The sequence below is a fragment of the Stenella coeruleoalba genome, assembly GCF_951394435.1.
Source record: "Stenella coeruleoalba genome assembly, chromosome: 12".
Taxonomy (NCBI): domain Eukaryota; kingdom Metazoa; phylum Chordata; class Mammalia; order Artiodactyla; family Delphinidae; genus Stenella; species Stenella coeruleoalba.
The window spans coordinates 84,966,424-84,988,738 of record NC_137158.1 but is presented as its reverse complement, the minus strand read 5'-3'; the positions used below and the strand labels follow the sequence as shown (position 1 = coordinate 84,988,738).

Sequence of the window (22,315 nt, the reverse complement as noted above, 5' to 3'; positions counted from 1 at the left end):
CTGCATATTTAAGCTCAAGATCTAGCAAGCCATAATTTATAGGGAATGACTTTCTCCTTGATCATCATTAGCAACTCATCTTCCCCGAACTTATAAAAGTGAAGCTAGGGTTTTTTCCTCACTCCAAGATACAATTAATTCACATCTTTCAATGGACAAATCTTATAAATTCTTCTTTCTAAAGTGCATTTCTTGCAATTGTCTTGAATCGTCTCAAGTTAAGTCTTGCTGACGATGAGGACTTCTGTGCAGAAACTAACACTGTCAGCAAAATTGTCTTTCTACACAAAGAACAAACTACTGCACATGAAGAACTGTACACTTCAGAATAAAATTTCTCACTTTTAAAAGCTACCCATATTATCATGTCCAAGTGGTACTTTAGGTTGGATTTATAAATTCAGCAAAGTGTATGCATGCTGTATTAACTACTATAAAAGAGCTTTAATAAATATATAATATGTGATATAAAATTTTTGATTATATATATGTTATATATCTGGTGAAGTCTTTTATAAATTATATCCACATAAAAAATTTCATCCTATTGCATAAATAATGAATTTGAGTCTAGTTTTTGTCTAAGATCAATGTCACTTGATATTTAAACAAATAAATCATAGGAAATAACTAGTATTGAATGCTACTTTTTTTCATTTAGTATCAAGAATGAAAAAACAGTCTTTGGAACAAGCTGCAAGTTTAAGAGTGTTACTAGTTGAACATGGCTGGTTTAAACACTGGAAGATGAAATCAATATATTGGAATGACTTGTCTAACACGCTGTAATAAGATACCTTTTTAGGTGCAGTTGAAATACTGAGTATTCCTGAAATGGAGAAAACTATAGAAGTTATCACTTTTTGTTCCTCTTCCCATTTGAATAATGCTCTCGGTGCCTTTTACTGACTGACAGTGTGCAAATTACTTAATCCCTCTGCCTCCATTTCCTTATCGCTTAAATTAGATTAAGGATACTTTCTTCCTCCTGGGTTTGTGTAGATTAAATGAGATGATTCATTAAAAGTGTTTAACCCAGTATATGGCATATTGTCGTAGAAACATTAGCTAACTATTAGCTATTGCTAACAGTTAAGTAATACAAAAAACTTGAGACAAATTAATAAATAATCTCACTAAAAAAATAAAAAATAGGAATATTTACTCTAAAAATATAATTGGCAGAACAGTTCTGTGAGACATATTAATGAAAGACATAGTTTAGACAAGTAATCAATTCTAAGAATGCATCAATTTTTAAGAGAAGAGATTTCTAAGTTTCCATGATTGATTTGACAAAGATCACAGGATCATGTCACAACATTGCATATTAATTCATGGCCGTGATAACAGAATTCTAAAAAAGTTTATATTCCTGGTGTAAAACACTTCAAACAGCATACCCTCTATAGAACATTCCATTTTTTCAATGACTCAGTGTTGAACCACTTCACCTGAACATAGCATTTATAGATTTAACTGTATCAATGGCCACTTTTTTTTTTTTTTTTTTTTTTTTTTTGCGGTACGCGGGCCTCTCACTGTTGTGGCCTCTCCCGTTGCGGAGCACAGGCTCCGACGCGCAGGCTCAGCGGCCACGGCTCACGGGCCCAGCCGCTCCGCGGTATGTGGGATCTTCCCAGACCGGGGCACGAACCCGTGTCCCCTGTATCAGCAGGTGGACTCTCAACTACTGCGCCACCAGGGAAGCCCAATGGCCACTTTTTAAAACTTTTCGAACTTTAAGCACTTTTTTTAGATTTTAGTTGAACATCTTTTGAACATCTTTGAACATCTTTTGAGCCATGTTTTGGCTCAGAACATCTTTTGAGCCAAACAAATCAAGCCATTGTAGCTTCAAAAGGAATAGCTAAATGCTAATAATTTTAATTGCATAATTTCAGAGTCAATTTTACATTATACTTGCCAAGGATTTTCAACCAAGAAATATAACAGTAATTACCTTAGAATTTGTCTTCCAATTACAATCTAAGGGTGTTAAATCTTCAAATGTGTTAGATTGTATGTCACAAGTTTTCATAATGGAAATTCTTGCATTACAAAGCTATCGTTTAACACAGGCATGCTTGGTAGATTATGCGTTGGGCATGGAAATTTTTTATTTGAGAAACTTAACTATATCAATACTAAAATCATTTTTATTCTAAATGATTATTACCCTGGAATGGTTTTATTTGGAATGAATTATGCTTTCTTTTTAAAATATGGGAAACTAAGAGAAATTTAATAATGCAATCAATTTTCTAGTAAAAGTAGGCAGAAAATTCTAAGAAAAAGTAGGCTAGTTTTCAGAAACAGGTTCATAGAAGTTCTTCTCTGTAACTCAGGGGTAAGGGTAGATAAACGTCACAGTTTAGACTACTTCATAGATAGTATAAGAACACTCGTCCTGTGAGTTATTAACAAAATTAGGAGAACACTGTTCTCTGTAATCTACAACTGTGCTGAAATCGAAATATTGATTTGGCCAAATAAATGAAGAATAAATGGCAAGAGCAATTTTTAATCTCTATTCCTATTGTTATTTGGAAGAATTATTGGGGAGACTATGGGATTAGTTAGGATAAAGAGACTGTGAACTGCTCCACCTAAAACAAGTGGTCTTTTCTTAAAGAATTGTGTTTGAAAAACAAAAACATTCTGCAAATTAAATTTATACTTGCTCTATAACTTATTAAAATTTTTCCAAATCAATGTAATAATCACATGGAAGTCATTATTTTAGCTTTCCCCATCAAGTAATTCTGAAATAAACAGCAAACATCACTAGTCAATAAAAAACAATCCAAATTTATCAAGCAATGAAAATTTATTAAATTATGAGTTTAAAAAATTATTAGGCATCAGCTATATATACAATTTAGTAACTACATCCTTAACCTGTCATGTGAACACTGAATTGTTTTACTTTGTCTATAATAATAAATACAGTTACACTGTTCTTATAATGTCTATTTTTTTCTACTTTCCTAATTTCATTATAACGTTATCATTATTTTGTTCTACTTTCCTTATAAAGAAGACTTAAAGTTCTATTATTTGTTTCGGGTTATAATTTCAAATTTATTGTTCTGAAAAGTAGCTCTTTTTGAGATTAAAAAAATTAAGCTTATTGAAGACTGAAGCCCATAACTGGTTTCACAATGTTAATTTCTCGACTATCAGCATCATGTAGAGAGTATTGTATAGAAATTGAGCTATATCTATTTTCGCATCCATTAATGTACCCCCAAAAATTCCTTTGATTTTAAAAATGCATGTGCATGTCCATGTTCATGCAGATTCTAGTTATATAATTTAGCTATACATTTTTGATGGATGTTACTTTTATAAAGTACCATGTATTCTAAAGTATAGTCTTTGGTATGGCCTCTTCACCCTCTATCATCTTGGTCCATTCCCAAGAAATGGGTAGATACACTGGCCAAGAAATCAGAAGCAGGGAAAAAAGAGATTCTAACCCTCTTAGAAAACAAAATAAACACATTTTGAATCAAACTAATTTAGTTTTGAATCTTGACTGCTTCTGAATGACCTGGGGTGAAGCACTAAAATACTTCCATTGTTTGTAAACTGGTCTTAATACTTGCTTTATATGCTGGTTGTGAAGATTAGGTTAGATGAGGTACAGGAAAACCCCAAAGAGAGTGGATGGGGTGTGGTGTTCATTCCATTCATGACAGTTTATTTTTCATGTTCAAGATAGCTGATGCCTCACTTTGCAAGTCGAAATAGACTCAATGTATTTAATTAAGTCACTTTTTAAAAATTTTTACATTTCTGATTCAGGATGCTAATAGTGCATCATAGTTTAATTGGAAACACATTTTCTTTCTCAAGGAGGCATAAAATATAAAATATTTTTAACACTTGATTACATCTTGGATTTAATGAAATATGGTAAAGTGCTTCCACATATTTTTTGAAATGTACTCTAGGGAGTAACTTTCTTCTAGAAAGACCTGGTCCTCAAGGTGATTATACTATGTATACTGCTTTAATCAATAATTGTGAGAAGGAATGCCACTGGATTAAAAATACATATTTGAACTCCTTCTGGCAAAAAGAGTGAAGTTACATTAGAGGGTTAGTTAATACTCTATGTTTGATGATGCTTTTAATCAGGTGAAACTGCTGCTAGTTTTCTGTGTTCAGAGTTTTTCTCAAGCTATTATTGATCACTACTCCACAATAGAAACTGATGATATGAAAACATTTTTGCTTTATAATGCATATGAATTTGTGGGGAAGATTAGCAACAGCTGCTCTGATCTGACAGCATATAATAATTGTTAAAGTGGATCAATGAAATGTCAATTTATTTCAGTACATTAAATAAAATAAATCTGTTGATCAGAACTGCCTCAGAACCCCTATTTCTGGCAAAGCAATTTACATTTTCAGAGTATCTGGCACTCAGGTTTGGAAGTAGGATCTATTGATTTCTGAGGTCTTGGCTATGACTCATTTCTGTCATATGACCTTAGGCAAATCATTTGATCCAGTTCTTAGCTTCTTCATCTGTAAAGCAACTATAGCAATTCTAAAAACAATACTTCCCTGTCCTTTCTATTGCTGGCCTGTGGGAATTTTAGGTATGTTGATGGAATTACTCAGGAAATGAAATATACTGTCAGTGACAAGGAACATAAGGTAGGAGAGAGAACACCATTGGCTAACGGACTAATTGGCTGCAGATGCTGTTCTTTTATCACTGGCTAATCTTTTGAAAGGCAGGTTGAACTTCTTGACTTTATTCTCCACTTATATATGAATCATCAAATCCTTAGATAATGTGATTCAACTCTGAGATAACAATAAAACCTTTAAACTTTGTGTCTTGTCACACCCATTCCAAGTTTTGCACATCTGCAGTCTTCTCTGAGTTTTTCATGGAAGTGTAGAGCTGTGCTACCTTTGCAAAGATTTTAAGAAATAGGTTCATTTTGTGTCCTCTTGAACATATACTTCAAGGTTCCAGTCATGGCCATCTGGACATCAACTTTTGGGTAACTTCATCCAAAGACACAATTCTAAAGATGTCCCCCATGATTCCTGTCCTCTTGTTATTCAATCAAACACTAGTCTAGGTACTGTACTGCTGTTAGAGACTTTGTAGATGGTCTTAAAATAGGGAGATTATCCAAGATTATCTTTGTGGGCCCTATGTAATCACATGAGCCCTTAAAAGCAGCTGAGATGTGGCAGGGGGGAGTCAGAGAGATTAGAAGTATGAAAAGGATTTGAGCTGCCACTGCTGTCTTCAAAGATGAAGGGGGCCGTGAACCAGGGAAGGTGGGCAGCCTCTAAAAGCTGAGAGCTACCCAATGTTGATAGCCAGCCTGGACATGGGGATTTCAGTCCTACACCCACCTGGAACTGATTTATGCCTGGAAGTAAGATTCTTCTCCAGAATCTCTATAATGAATGCAGGGTAGCTGACACCTTGATTTCAGCCTTATTAGATTTTTATCATATTACCTAATCAAGCCCATTGGACTTCTGATCTACAGAACTGTGACGTAGGCAAATGGGCGTTGTCTAAGCAGCTAAATTTGTGGTGGTTTGTTATGGTGGCAAGAGTAAATGAATACACTATCCATCCATCCATCCATCCATCCACCCAATCCAACTACTTAGCAAATATTTATTGAGCTAAGAATGGCCAGGATCTTCTCTTGAGCTGATGATAAAGCAGTGACACAGAGATAAAAAGTTCTTGTCTTCATGGAATTTATGTTCAAGTAACAATACCCAGATATTCAAAAAGACCCTAGAGCTCCTAGCTCATTGCTGTTTGACCTCATAGGCCTATTTGATTAAAACAAGACTACACCTATCAGGCATTCCTGATGATGGAGAATGCACCAGATGAAGTATTGTCCACCATGGCCTAAGTCATATGCATTTAGATGGACTCTCAAATCTAGTTGGTTGGTAGTTTCAAGACAATCTCAGATGCTCTTTGCTTGAGTTTATAAACACAATACACATATCATAATGTAGTTCTTAGCAAAGGTTTATCAGAAATTACATATAATGGAGCTCCTAGCAAAGATTCAGCAAAAATTGGTCATAGAAATTCTAAGAGACAGCTGATTAACAATATCTGGTGACTATGGTTAACAGCACTGTCTTGTGTTTTTGAAAGTTGCTAACACTATAGATCTTAAAAGTTCTCATCACAAGGAAAACAAATTTGTAAGTATATGAGATAATGGATGTTAACTAAATTTAATGTGGTAATTATTTCACAATATATACATATATCAAATCAATTTTGTGTACCTTAAACTTATACAATTATATGTCAATTACATCTCAATAAAACTGAAAATCAAAACAAAACAAATCACATTAGTTGAAGGTTGTCCACAGTGGGAGTTTCTTCTTATGATCTCCCCAGGAATGGATATGTGTAGCTAGGACTAAGGAAGCTGATTCCCCCATTCTTCTACAAGAAGATAATGGTAATGGTGGTAAATCTGAACCTTTATTACATAGCTCACTATTTCATTGGCTCAGAAAATGCATTAAGTCTAAGCAGCACTCTTCTTCCCATTGAAGAGTCTCAACAAGTCTACCATCAAATCTAGGATTTTACTTTTCTAAATTTGTGCCCTCACCTCAGGGCCAAGTTACTAAAGAGTGCAGAAGAAGGGGAGGGTGTATGGTCATAAGGAACCTCACGTTTGCTTTTTTCTGAGGGTGGAAACCTCCTTCGCTCCTTGGGTCTCCCGTGGAGGTACGCATTGATTCAGGGACACGGGGTACGGCTGCAAAGGAGTCTGATGCGTTTGGTAAGTGGAATATAGCTGCATGGCAGCACACTTTCAATCTTCTAAGGATTTTTAGGAGGTTTTGCTGTGCTGGCACATAGTAAACACTTGATTTTTTTTTTTCAATGAATCAATGAATGATGTACTATGTTGTCCTCCCTTTGGCATCCTCCAAATAACTAGTAAAAACCACATTGTTCTCTATGGCTTTGGAGTTAGCCTAATGAACTTGTCTTTCTGGAGGTAGTGAGACCAGCCTTAAGGGGAGATCAAGAAGGCCCAGTGTACCATGGCAAGCAACGGAGACAGCTCAGCAGGTGTGTAAGAAAGGTGGACATGTGAGCAGGTTTTAAAAGGCTTGTCATCACACTCTTCCCCCTCATTCCACTGCTGCTTAAAATCCTCACAGAAACTTTCAGACGTTTTAGTTGGTCATCACAAAAATATAAATATTGCACTGCTTCCTGCTGAATATCATCATTCTATATTCACAGATCATAAGGAACACGGAAAGGATAACACATATTTTTCTTCTCGACAGACCTACGTCTCAGCCATCTGGTTAGACGGTTATTTATGATATTTATAACAAATCAACCTACTCACACAAGCACAGATAATAATCAATGATTTGTGTTACAAGACCTACGAACTCCTCAAAACCCTTTATGTGTATAAATAAATATCCAACTTTCTTGGAGGTAAAAACAAAGCTTGAAATAGTGGGAAAATTACTGGGCAATAATCCTGTTATTATGGCCCAATTATTGCTTTTAAATTTTAACTATTATATCATTAATTTGCCTTTTAGTTTGTGATAAAGATAACTTCAAGGCTCAAGAGATAAATTTTAAGAAAAAATTATAGGGCTCATTTGGGGGAAGTAAAGTAGGATTGTAATAGGTATGCAAAATCTAAAAGTCATTGAAAGGAGAGTCATTTTTTGTTCATTGCTATCTCAAAATGGATATAAATAGGCTCACAAAAAGCTCATATTAAAGTACCGTGTTTTAGGGAAAAGAAAGTAAACTAATCCTGGAAGGATCCAAAGAGAACTTACTCATAACAACACTGCCATCATTACTTTTTTCTTTATTACTTGGAACATTAATTCAAGATGTGCATGAGAATATAATACAGAACGCAGGCAAGCAAAGAAATATCAATAATATTTGCAGTTTTTCTAGGGAAATATGTCTACTGTATTTTTCAATTCCTCCTTCATTGATGGTTAAGCTTATGCTGAGCTATATACATTTCTTCCCGTCAATGTGAAAAGTATAGATTTTTGAGGAGGACAATAAAAATGGAAAGCTGATTTCATACTAAGTGGAAAATGCCTCCTACAGTTTTGTGTTTGGCTCAAGTAAACGGAAGCCAGTGTAGTGCGGGGTTGAGACGGGAACTGTGGGAACATGGGGTGTGAGGCCAGCACTTCAGCAGCGGCGAGACTGAAGGCTTTCAGAGGTCCAGTTCCACAACCGGACAGATCAGGCTTTTAAAGAGAGACACGTAGTGAGAAGACAGCGAGATTTCTCTAAAGGGCGCTGTCGCTGTGCTCTGGGTCAACCCCACCCTGCCGGAGGTGCCATCTGGAGAGCCCTGGGTGCTCTAAGGCGCGCATGGCAGCGTCATGGGCGACACGAGAAGACCCGGGTCTTCCTCACAGTTGAGAAGCTGATAGAGCCCGCGAAGCAGGACTGGAGGGCATGGGCTCCAGAATTTCCAGCGCGCAGTGTGAGTGAGGGTGTTTTCCGTATGGGAGGGAGCGCTGGTGCCCGGTCATCTGCCTGCTGGATGACACGGCTTCCGGGGGGCGGGACTCTGAGCACTGGAAGCGGAGGTGAATGCAGGAAATCGGGCGGCGGAGGGAGGAATCACAAGTGAACATCCAGAAGAGAGAGTCACGTCCGGGGCGGGGAGAACCAGACCAGGACCGCGTGAGTCAGCAGGAGCTTCTGCTCTCCTCGCAGCCCGCCTCCCCCACCCTGACCGTCCAGGGCAACGTACAGGGCAGGAAAAGAGGTGAAGCCACTCCACCCCCTTGTCCCACTGCCAGCGTCCAGCCTGATCAGATCCGAGCTGGGAGAGGGGAGAATACTTGAGGGTAGATCAAGTTTAGAGTTTTGATCAATCTGTTAAAGAAGGGATTCTAAGCACTGGAATTGTGTGTGTGACTCAAAATGCCTGAGGATCCCATGCGTGAGTGGAACCATGAAGGCCCCTGCTAAGTTCTATGCAGTGTCAGGGCAAGGCTCCCCCACTGAATAAACCTCATTTTTTGGTCCCCAACCCCCTTTTAAACTTGCCTTTTAATTGTGTCATGAATAGCGACTATTCAACACAACAATTACGCTGGTGACATTCTTATTTTCTCTGCAACGTTCACACAGAGACCTCTAAAAAGTCATTTACGGGTGCTCCTGAAAGATTTGCATATAAAGGAAAATGAGAATGAGACCTTAATTATCAGCAAATCCACAATAGGTGATATTTTAGGTGATTTTAAAAGTACAAATTATGATCGGCTGAATATAGGAGCCTCCTTAAATTACAGCTTGAGAAATCACTATATGCTTTTTTGGTCAGATTAAGTAAAACCTTCTGTTGCATAAACAGAAAAGAACACTTTTCTCTTGGGCTAATATCCACATTTGGGGCCCACCTTGAGCCTTTAAATACATTAAAGCATATTATACAGACTTCTGGAGGCATATCTCAAAAGCCTTGGCTGAGCTGGTGGAAATCTCCTATTCAGAAACGTGCCAGTTTCCAGTGAGCAGTGACGATGCCAGTGGCCTAGGAAGGACTGGGAACCAGCTGGGATCAAATCACTTTGTGGATCCTCTGCGGAGTACCTCAGAGGGGGTGCGAGGGGTGACAAAACACACACTGCAAACATAGCTTAGCAGACAGATTAAGAAATGGCCAGTTGTCCCCACTCTCTCCCTGCATCTGCCCCAGCCCACCCTGGGCTAGTTGAGGCGATAAACCCAGGAAATAAAATCTACCCAGAGTGAGAGGTTTTGGAAAGACCTACAGAAGAGGACTCCATTCTACAAATCACAGGGGGATCAGGGGAGGTTCCTGGGAGGACGTGATGTTTGGGTTTGCTTCTGGTGCTGTTTCCTGAGAGTCTTTGGACTGGTTTTAGGTTGGTCCCTCAAGGTCAAGAATCAGGGTGTAGGCCATGTGGCCCATTCCAACTAGCAGGTCAATCCTTTCTTTCCATTATGAAATTGATTTTTTTATGATTAACTATGCAAATTCGATCCATCAAACTTGCCTCTGATCCGGAACTATCAAGATGTGCCTGGGAGGTGAATTTGTCTGCAATTCAGAGTTCTTCTGACAGTCTGATCCCTTTAGGTGAAGTTACACATGGTGGGAGCAGTGGTAAAACCAGAATGATGTAGAAAATGCAAGTGAACCTGGGACGCCCAGGATGAAACTTGAACACTAAGATTTGGAAAGATTCATAAGAAGAAACTGCAAATATAAAAGCAATTTAGAAACTGAAAGTAGTGTCTGTCTTGGAAAGAGGCTGGGTTTTCAATAGTACATCAGGGCAGGCAATTCTTCGTAAACTTCTGGTTTACCAAGGTAAAGCCGTTTGATTAGGTAAATACTTCTGCCCTCTTCTGAAATGAATTAGGAAATCCAAAGAAGGAACTAAAACTATCTTCCAGGGGAGGGAGAGCGGAACAGTAAAAGTTTATCTCTGATGGAATATTTCTGCAAGTCGGAACTATTAGCATCTAGAAAACAATGCATTGTATTTCTGACTGCTGGCACATTAAAAAAAATGGATTCTTGAACGTTTATTTTGCATCTAATCACCTTACTAAATTATCATATTAATTCTAATAGATGCCACTTAACTTTCTTTGAAGGAACACAAAACTACATACATATAGTTTTCTCCACAACCTCGTGATGCAGGTGACAGACTTGTAACCCCTGCTAATCTGTAAAGCAATCTCACTCACATTTCGTCATCTATTCCCCTTACCCTCATGCTGCCCACACTCCTACAAAATGATCTCCTGCAGTTCTCTGCGGGTCAATGAGCAGTTTTTCATCTACAACTTGCTTTTCAAATGAAGGGGATTAAGGCACAGAGTAGTTACGTAACCAGTCCAAGGTCACAAACCCTGAGCCAGGATTCAAACCCAAGCAACCCTGACACAGACACTTTGCTCTTGAACACTCTCCCATCTCTTGTTTTTCCACACATTGTCCCACCTGTCCTGGTTCACAAGCTGAACCCCTATTTATTGATCCAAACCCCATTCAGGTACAGAGTGGCCTGACCCTCTTGCCCAGCTGGTTGGGCAGGGACAGGCGCAGGCAATGCAGTCTGCCACCCTGAGTGGGTGCCTGGGGTCCTCTGGAAGGTGGGTGGCAGCATGTCCCTGGGAGTCTGGGATATCCTGGGCAGCGCCCAGAGCCACGAAAGCATTCACTCACCTCTCTTTGTCAGTTTGCAACATTACCGAAGGAAAAAAAAATCCTGCTATCCCCTCTACTCCAAACTTACCTAGATCCCTTTCCTTTCTTAACCGAACACCCCCTTCCTGATGAAGGGAAAAGGAAGAGAATTTTTCCTTGTTATTAAAAGGGGGAGTTCTCATCAGGTTTTGTGCAGCCAGTCCTCGTTCAGTGATGGAGATGTGAGGGAATGGATGGCACGCGAAACCTCCAACTTTACTCATCAAGTATGGGGCCGCACCTCCACACGCCCTGGGAGAGAGTTACATGGTCTGTCCCAAGTTGAATAGCATCCCCCCCCAAATTGAAGCTCTTTCTGGAGCCTCCAAATGTGCCTTATTTGGAAATAGGGTCATTGCCGATGTAATTAGTAACGTTAAGATGAGGTCGTGCTGGAGTAGGGCGGGCACCTAATCCAAACCTGACAAGGACAAGTATCTTAATAGAAGAGAAGAGACACAAAGACAGACTCACAGGGGAAAATGTCATGTGGAGATGGAGGCAGCCAGTGAAGTGATGTACCTACAAGCCAAGGAGCGTTGGACCCACCAGAAGCTGGGAGAAAGGTGGAGAACGGATTCTTCCTTAAAGACTGGAGAGCACGGCCCTGCTGACAACTTGGTTTTGGACTTCTGGCCTTCAGAACTGTGAGACAGTACATTTCTGTTGTTTAAGCTGCCCAGTTTGTAGTAATTTATTACAGTGGCCCTAGGAAACTAATAAACAGCCTTCAGAACTAGATTCTGATTCCCTTGGTCATCATCCTACCAGGTCATGTGTTTCTAGATACAGATAGACAACTCTGAGAATAATGTTTCCTCTGGGCAGATGCAATCATGAGGGTCTACAGAGAAGAGCGGATAGAGGCAATTTAAAGTATGCACCTGACCCCAACATAATGGTAAGATTTCACAGTAGCAAGATGGTCATTTTATGGGCTGACCACATATAAGTTGCATCAAATGAGGTCACAGAAGCCTTGGCTTTTCCCAGGACCATCTGTCCCTTGGGGCTGCTCTCTTGGATTACTGCAGAGCCATCAGTGTTTACAGGTACATGGTCTACCATCTCCATCCCCTAAGATTTTCAAGGCTCTGAAACCTCTGCTTATAAAGAATGCTTGGAAGAAGGGACATTGAACTTGGAGAAGTGAAGACTGAAGGGGTAGGAAAGTTTTATATCATTTTTGGGGGGCCTGTTATTTGGAAAAGGGACTAGATATTATTCTGTGTGGTTTAGACTAGAGAGAAGCCAGATAGAAATATTTGGCGTATATTTCATTCACTGTAGGAAGTGATTTTCTCTTTGGATGTAGGACGGGCTACCTCATGAAACAGTGAGGCTCTTTAGGACAAGACTGAATAAATAAGTGTTGGTCATGCAGACTGGGATAGTGAATAAATTCCACACAAACACATATTAAGCACCTAATTCTTCTCAGTGTGCTACACTCCTCACAGAAAAAAGAAATCCCAACACATCTGGACTATGAAACCAATAGGCTGGTATTTAGTAAATGTGGAGAGAGGTGCAGATCAAAGGGCACCTACATGGATCTGCCAGCTTGGTTAGGATCCTCGGACTCTTTTCAGACCAACTAGTTATATCTGAGTGGAAGAAGAGTTCAGAAGAGATTAGATAGATACATGATCATTCCAAATCTAACTTTCAGGAATGCTGGAGTAGTATTCTAATACTTTCCTCAATAAACCTAGGACTTTCAAAGACTTTCAAATCTAATAAGCCTAATGATTCCAAAGGAGCTTTGAAGCAAATTTCTAAATCATACTAAAAATTGTATAGAATTCCATGGGGGAATAAACCTTAATTTCAAAATTAAATTAAAAGCTCTGTGAAATAAATTTTATACAAGTCAATTATAAGACATAAGAACTAAAGACATTTTTGGTGAACAATCAGCTCTTAAAAGTTCATCAGCAGTTTAAAGGACCATGAAAATAGGTACCACAGAACTCAAAAAAATATCTAAAGAGGGTCTGAAACAGGTTGACTGAGAATTCTTAGGCTCTCCCTAGAAGTTGTTTTAAAAGACCAGCAGTAGAAAACAGTTGGTTCTGTTTTTTAGAAACTACTTAAATTTCAGGACGAAAGACCTGGTACAAACTTTCCAAAATGTTTTGCAAATTTAATGCATTCTCATTTCCTGTGTTATTTAATGTGTCTGAATTTGAATTGGAAATTTTAAATCTCTTTTCATGGACTTCTATTAGTCTATGGCATACATCTTAGAGTATCCTAGATAAATCAAAGACTATTTGATTTCACACACTTGGGAACATGTTATTTCATTATTACATTTACTTTGCATATTCTGTGACATAAAGTTAATGTACTCCTAGAGCTGCTGATACCTGGAGTCTCTGAACTATATCCCTTAGAGGTTGTTTTAGGACTGCTGGTGCAATTAGAAACAAAAGTACCAAAATAAGGATTGCCTCCAAAACACACGGTTGTTGGATAGCCTTAATCTGCTGGCAGAGCCCCATATTGTAGCTGTAAATGTTTTAATGCCATTTATTGGCTCAAGCTTCTCAAATGCAATACACTGCATCATTAATTTTGTAGTTTCATCTCAGAAAGCTATAAATTGAGCATTCCTATTGTCTTAATTTTCTGTAACCTTTAATAACATTTGTGAAAGAACACAGGATAGAAGAAATTGTTGTTATAGAAACTCTTCTTTCTCTTTCACCCCACAGCAGTCACTGGAAAGACAGCATGTCTTAGATATCCAAACTTCACTGTTTAGAATGAAAGGAAACAAGTTCAAGCTTAGATACTAGCTTGGATCTTCCAAAGAGGGCCCTGATCCTGGTTTGTCACACTCAGCTTCTCTTCTTAAGATAATGACCTTCCCCCAAACCGCACTCACACGTTTCAGCTTGCCAGGAAGGGATGGATTTGAAAACCAGTTATCCTTGAATGAATCCCATTGTCCTTAATTTATCTGGCCACCCACCTGGCATTTGGTAGTCAGAGGCAAGGTGAGTCCTTAGAAGCAAAGGGACTGCAGCCGCTGGGGAAACCAGGAGGTCATGCCTCACTCACAGGCTCACAGAAGTGACCAGGGGATACAATACATTAAATCACCTCTTCAAGCTGCTATATACTAATTTATACAGTATTGCTATATTTGTATATAATATCATACAGGGATAACATTGTATGTGTATGATAATAATGACTATCTCATTTAATATTCGGTCAAGGCCAGGCCCCACATGAAGGGGTGTACATTATCTCAAATTGTTTTGCCAACGTTATGAAAAAGACGTTACTATAAATATTTTGTGCAGATGAAGAAATTGAAGTTCAGAGAAGTCACATGATTTGCCTAAGGTCACATCTCTTCTGCTCCCAAATATTACTCTTTATTCCACATTGCAATTCACCGATTTGTCTGTTGTTGTTTTAACTATAGCCTGATTAAAACCTGTGAAAGTATGTTATTTATAAATAGAAATACAAAGCCACTCTTTCTCCTAGACCAGGACTGATCTTGTGGGGCTGGCAGTAAGTTTCATTACCTGTAGAAGTGTGGATGGGGACACCGGTTGGGGCTACCAGTGTCATGTGCTCCCCCCGGTCTACCTATTTCCCACTGGTCCCCTGGGAAGACTGCTGACATGGCTGTGCATTCGCTAGCTACTCAGCCCCTCTGATCATTTCAGAGAAAGTCCAGCTGACATTAAAATAGGACAGAAATTGCAAAAAGGAGCAGGCAGCAAAATTATGCTCAAGCTTGTGCTTCGAGGGAACATTAACGGAAGGATAAGGTCATTATATTTGAAGGAATATTCTCTCTTTCATTCTTTTGGTCATTTATATTGGGTCTTACTCTCAAAAATATTTTGTTGTGCGACTGGAAAAATATATCTTTGAATATGAATTTAACAAGACATTGATTACATGAAGGTAGGGAAAAAGGAAACAGAAAATGAAATTGTTCTCAGATACACTGAAATTAAGGATGAAATATTTTTTCTAATGCTACATGCTGTACATTTCTAATTTATTTTTAATTGTAACTAAATACATCTATTACTAAAGACACCTGCTTAAATAAAAATGTATATATGGTTCTGTGAACATGAATAAAGTATAATCATAAAGCAAGGTTTATTAAAATACTATTAAAGCTAAATTATTTTTAGACTGAAAATAGTATTGTATTTGGAAATCCTGTGATAAGCTTCTACTGGTAGAACTGGATCTGTGGTAACAGCCACTTTGAAGAATAGTTTTAAGTTTTAGAGCTAGAATGCTCCAATTTTGTAAGATGACCCTCTGGAAATACAGCAAACTGCATTCTGGCATTGTACTGACAGGTTTCTAAGATAAGTAGAAAATGAAGCTGAAGCTAATAGTTTTTCCGCTCAAATGTCAGAAAGATATTAACCAGAAAAATAGTTGAATGTAGAATTCCTGGAAATGTTAGGAAATGTTAGAAACGTTCCAAAATAATCAGCTAGGTGTGGGACCAATTAAGGCCATGATGTAAACTGTAAATAAACAGGGGATGTATTCCTAAACTCAGTCACTGCTTTTGTGAAGCACAGGAACATTTTTAAGTTAAAGAATTAAATAAGTAGTATAATGAGGAATATGTAGAAACCAATTGTTTTTGTTTAACAGTCTAGAGCTCCCAAGAGATTTATCTGTCTTAGTGGCAGCTGTGCTTATTCTTCTTTACAGGGTTCCTTGAGGATGAGGGAGATTCTAATCATCTTTTGAATATCACTGTCTTCCTTATTTTATACAAAGATACAAAATGTTGCTTAGATTTAAATTCCGGATCCCATTGTAGGACAAGGAGAGCATTAACGTGCGTGGCGTCCCCCTACTCCTACTCAAGGAAGGGAGGGGGATGCTGGCACTCATCTTCCATGAGAGGCAAGTACAGAAGCAAATGTTTATGGAGGGGAAGAGTTACAGAGAGGCAACTTTTGCAGCTAAAAAATGGAAATAGTAATAGGACATACATCATAGGTTTCTGTGAGGACTATTGAGGAAACATTTGTGAATCACACACTTCAAAAGTGTTAACTATAACTGAGACTTCTGGGGGTGAGTGTTCCCTGATTCTTCCATTTCTGTCTTTATCTCTAGCATTCCTGTCTTTATATCTATCTCTTATTTGATGCCGCTCTGCAGTAAAAATATGAATTATGAATCAAGAATATTTAAGCAAGTATTTTCCACAAAGTAGAAATGCTGTTACTAAAACTTTCAGTTTAGATTGTAAAAGACTGAATTACTAACACCCAGTTTTTACTTTCCTGAAAGAGTGACCATCTCATCTAAATGACATTAACTCTGTAGTGTTTAGATATTTTTGAATGGATATCAATTCATTCCATTATGAGCATTCTTAAGCTCCCATAACCCCAGTTGAAGTCCTTTTTACTAAAAATGTTTAATATTAAACATATAGGGAGGCCCTACTCCTGAAAGACAGCTAAAGACTCTGATGATCCCATGATTTCCTGAATAGTCTGCCTGATTAGGGAGACTTTTAATAGCAATTTAGGAAATATATGAAAAATAATGATTCCAGAAACAGGACTTCTTTGTGATTGAAGCTGTCATATGTTCAGTTTTTAGTTTGATTTTTTCTTGTCTGTACAATAAGCAGATCATGTTGCAAAATTTTCATGCACTGTTCCACTAAATTACTAACTTACTTACATGGCTGTCAGAAATTAACTTCAAATGTTGGCTTACACCGTGCATATAAGAAGTATGGAACTTCAAAGTTAGCAACATAAAAGAAAATTAGATTCACATCATTTCAAGAGGTACAAAAGGAAAATCACAGTGTCAATGAACAGAGGTACATCCACTGCCTGCCAGGAGGTCACCACAACTTGCTAATACCCTTGGGTGAAGCAGATTCACTTCAGTGCATCAGTGCTTTCCAAACCTTATAGAATACTACTTTAACAAATAAATATATCAGCACATACATATTTAATCAGCATGCACCATCAGCTAAGTAACTACGAATCATCTATTTTTCTTTTTTTAAATAGAAATAGAACTTATATTAAAACTCTCCAAATCGCCTGTACCAGATTTTAATAATATTGCTTTAAAAATTCCTCTTAATTATAAAAACTGACTGTAATTTTAACAGGAAATACCTAAAGGTAGAATTACCATCAAGAGAAAGGACAAACTCAAAACCTACTAACGTATTCAGAAGACCATTTAAAAAAAACTTTACAATTTAATTATGGCAAGATTATAGAACTGTTTCAGTGCCTCTGTACTGAGTAAGTAAGCTGTACATGTGAGGAGTAATAAATAAATGAAATTGTTAATTTTACTCTTTCCCTAGGGAGTGGCAGAAGAGGTAGGAGTTATGCTGTGTAGATCTCCGAATGGATCTTGCTTTATATGCAATAATAAATCCTAAGCGTGTTGCTAATTAACTCTACCTCAAACCACTCCCTTTCTTAGTGCTTAAAAGACATTTTGACTTCTGGGATATTAGCTCACCATTCATATTCTTAAAGATGTTGAGGATGGGGAGGATTTGACGGTAATAGGGCACCAAAGCTTCACCCACCATCTCAGCGGACACAACCAGATGCTGTAGGACTTTGAGAGTGACGCAGATGACCTGTCGGTTTCGGAGGTTCAAGGCATCTATACAGTAGGAAAAGGAACAAGCCAAAAATAGAAAGCATTCATTTCTACAATGTTAAGGGAAGTCGTCTCGTAGACCACTTAATTAAACCGTACTCTACTGGGGATCACCAATGGGATGAGCCTGGCTTATTACAGCTTTGAATGATGCACTGTTAACGCTATAAACAGGATCATGTTTGTGCATTATTTGTTCTCCCGACTTGCACTGATTCCTCATCAATCCTAAGAGGCTGGTGATGGACAAGTAGCATGAAAGGTAAAAGATCAGTTCGTGTTGCTAAAGGACCCCGGGGGAGGCTGACAACACACAACTTTTTTTTTTTTTTTTTTTTTGCGGTACGTGGGCCTCTCACTGTTGTGGCCTCTCCCATTGCGGAGCACAGGCCCTGGACGCGCAGGCTCAGCGGCCATGGCTCACGGGCCCAGCCGCTCCGCGGCATGTGGGATCTTCCCGGACCAGGGCACGAACCCGTGTCCCCTGCATCGGCAGGCGGACTCTCAACCACTGCGCCACCAGGGAAGCCCAACACATAACTTTTTATGCAACGATCCCTTTAAGTTAGCAATCCATGCTATGCTTAAAACTGTTGCCACGAAAAAACATTTTTTGGGGAAGAAGAGACTGGTTATGCTGTGTATGAGTAGAAACTATAGACTGGTTACAAACATTGAGAACATTGTTGGTAGAAGTGACCATAAAGTGACTATAATTAGACTCTCAAGAAAGTAGGGAAGAAAAGCAAACATTTTTAACGTTCAGAACTTTAGAAGGAATTAACTGTATATAACTAAGATACCAAAGGCATGCAAAATGTTTTTAAAGAACAATTCTGAATGCACAGTAACAAGCTGTACTGCAGAGATACAACAGGAGACAGTAAGTGACCTGGTGTCCCCCAAGTGCAGGGTCTGGAAACCTGCTCCAGTGGGGATGCAGCGGCCCAGGGACAAGGACACAGATAACTGGCTGTATAAACACAGCCAACTCCCCCACACTTTCTTGGTCCTTAACCATGGGAACCTATTATTTACTTTCTAAAATGGCCAAAATTTCTATGATTTAAATAGAAAAGCCATATGAAGCATCTATTATAGAAGGTCAAAGGTGGTGACTGATAAATTGCAATGCCCGAGACTACTTCAGGACAAAGTCAGAGGCTCTTATTTGTAATATTCTACCTTCTAAAGAAAAACTTGACTATGACTTTAAAGCATGTGCCATTTACGGAGGGACAAAAGGAACCAGTCCATCCAAAGGAATGACACCATGGTCACTGTACTTGTGAGGCAGTCCTAACATTGTTCTTGAACTCCAGCTCACATTTCCAGTAGCCTGTGTCTTGCGATCACCTCAAATTCAGTTTGTTCCAAAGATAAGTTTCCCCCATAAACTTTACCTTTTATCTATTTACCCCATATTTAGTATTGGATACCCCAGGTATCCAGGGTCAAAATCTGTTTCTCATCCCTTGCATTCTTCATGTTGCGAAGTCATCTTATACTGTTTTTGAAGTAGCTCTTGAATTTGTGCCCTCCTCCCATCCTCACCTCTACCCTTCTAGTCCCGGGGCTCCACCCTCACCACCTCTCCCCTGGTCCTGGGGCTCCATCCTCACCTCCACTCCTCTGGTCCTGGAGCTCTATTCTCACCACCTCCCCCTTGGTCCTGGGTCTCCATCCTCACCACCTCTCCTCTGGTCCTGGGTCTCCAACCTCACCACCTCTTCTCCGGTCCTGGGTCTCCATCCTCACCACCTCTCCTCTGGTCCTGGGTCTCCATCCTCACCACCTCTCCTCTGATTCCGGTCCTTAGAACTCCTCTACTGGAGAACTGCCATACCTTCGTAACCCACCTGCCTTCTTTCTGTCTTTCTCCACTCCCTCAACCCGTCTTTTCACACTGCTGCTGGATTCACCTTCTTAGAACGTATTTGATAATTTCTCTACCTGCTCAGAGAGTTCAGAGTCTCCCCCACACCATTTCCTACAGAATAAAGTACAAACTAGCCAGGCACAAGGGTGACACTTAAGGTAAGTGTGAACCAAACTAAATTCTCAATTGAAAATACAAGAATATAAGGTATCATTTAGTGGTTTCACAGCTATTCTCTTTGGAATCACTAGGAAGTGTTTAAAACTAAAGTGTGGTCAGCTTCATCCCCTGCAGCAAAAAAATGGGGGTTGAGGTATGAAAACACCTCAGGGCAACCCCACAACTTCTGGTCCAGTTCAGACTACATTCCTGTTTGGTTTGAAAGCAAACACAAATACAATGAATAGAGAAGCCTCAGCTTCAACGCAAGGAACCAAGTTAAATATAACTATGGAATTTGATTGCATGATAGCTCATTATTACAGCATTTAGACACACTGCAGACCATACCATATATTCTGAGAAATAACTAAAAATAGAATGCTGTAATTTAGCCTAAAAGCTGTAGCAATGAGATGCTCAAGAGCAGAGCTTCAGAGAACCACGGGAAGTTGGAGAGGGAGAAGGTCAGGTAGAGTGTTTTGTAGTGGTAGTGGGGGTCCTTTCTTCTGGTCTTATCCAAGCTAAAATTGTTTTGTCTTTTTAGGAAGCCAGAGGTTATTGATCCCTGCTTTACTGACGCAACTTCGTTTGACAGAAGAGAACTGGGAGCCTGCAGAAATATCATTCTGAGTATTATGGGCAGTGGACATTCTTTCAAAACATCTACCAATGAAGCTCAACATGTTTAGGGTTTGGTACTGCACAGATCTGTGTGATGGTTCATATACTAGTAGCTAACATGTATTGGGCACCTCTATCTGCCAGGAATTAAACTGAGCACTTTACATATATTAGTTTACTTAATCCTCGTTCACCAAATATTTATTGAGAATGCATTATGCACCAGTTATTGTTTTAAGAATTGGAGATATAGAAGTGAACAAGACAGTTATAGTACTCAGCCCCTTGGGGCTTACAATATAGTATGGAAGAAGATATTGAACAAATACTACAAGTGTGTTGAGATTTCATAAGAAGGATATGGTATTTAAACAGCAAATCCAAAAGGCATTCAGCCCAGCGTACAAAGCAGGGAAGGCTCCCAGACACAGGTAAGGACCTAAGGGACGAGTAGATGTTATTAGGATGAAGGAGAGGGAACAGCATGCTAGATTGCCCCCTCTTGGATAAAGGACTTCTTTTATAAGGTCTACTCCAGCTCATAGGGATAAAATTCTACTTAGCAATGTGAGAACAAAGCCCAAGACAGCAAAGAAGCAGTTTTCCAAATGCTTTTATCATTGTGTATGTGTTTTCCTTGGGATCATTTAGAAATGGTGGGAAGAAGGATGTGAGTATGTGTAGATGTACATAAAAGGAGAGTGAGGCATAGTACTTTTCCCCAAGCTAAAAGATCCCTAGGTCCTGTCTTATCAGCCAAATAGAATCAGATGTGTAAAATCCTGGGTTTCTGTCTTTTCTTACTATTCGTCCCTCTATCCCACCCCACTTCTTAAAAAGGACTCACAGCCACATCCAGCTAAATGTTTTATAAACTGCTTAGTCAGGAAAGATTAGACATCGAAACAGAATTACATGAGTTTGTTGTTTTAATTTTTTATATATTGAAATAAATAAAATTGAGTGTATATAATTTCATTCCATTTTGTGGGTTTTTTTTTTTCAAGAAAGCCTTTCTGTTGACACTATAAAGTCACAAGTAGGAGAACCTATTGAAAGTATTAGAAGAGATAGCTATCTGAGCATGTGTAGAGCCCATCTGGTGACTGCAGAAAAGATATTGGTGGCTGTAGCGCCTACTGAATGCTGCTTGTCAAGTGCCCTCTTTTAGAGTATATATGCCAAAGCTTGCAATAAAACAGGCTAAGATATGCTCATCTACTACCAATGTTAGAGAAGAGTCTTGCCATATAGAATATATTAAGGAGTAAACCTTTTTATATATATGAGTAATAATAACATCGAACTTTTGTTGATTAGGTTTATCCCTGTACATATGGCTAATTGATTGCCTGGGGATAAATTAATAATCTCTCTCACCATGGATAGTAATAATAGCTATTAAGAAATAATTATTTTATCTCATCGCAACACCGATTGAATTAACATGATTGTGAAAAATGTTATTGAAATGACAAAGACTGACAAGTAAAATGCTTCAACTGTTCCTCTTAATGACATCTAAAATGGAACCCTGAGGCATCCTAAATGACCAGGGACTGGCTCTAAAACTTCTGCAGTAGCTGTGAAATAGAGCCATGGTATGCACTAGAAAAGCCCCTTAACTTCATCTTAGAGGGATTTTTTTTATATTGCCCATTTCCACTTCAGTTCCTCAGTTCTATTTTTGTTC

The 22,315-nt window shown here is 38.8% G+C and overlaps 1 protein-coding gene across 3 annotated transcripts in view; it reads right to left on the bottom strand.

The window, feature by feature from the left end:
- The window catches only part of PACRG (parkin coregulated), a 515,568-nt gene that overhangs the window by 193,153 nt on the left and 300,100 nt on the right, over positions 1-22,315 (bottom strand). For 2 of the 3 annotated variants that reach the window (XM_079939453.1, XM_079939454.1), the window contains exon 4: positions 17,814-17,963. The exons of the other annotated variant lie outside the window; for it this stretch is intronic. In XM_079939453.1, the coding sequence (XP_079795579.1) occupies positions 17,814-17,963 (150 nt within the window). The remainder of the gene's footprint in view (positions 1-17,813; positions 17,964-22,315) is intronic. 3 annotated transcript variants of the gene reach the window in all.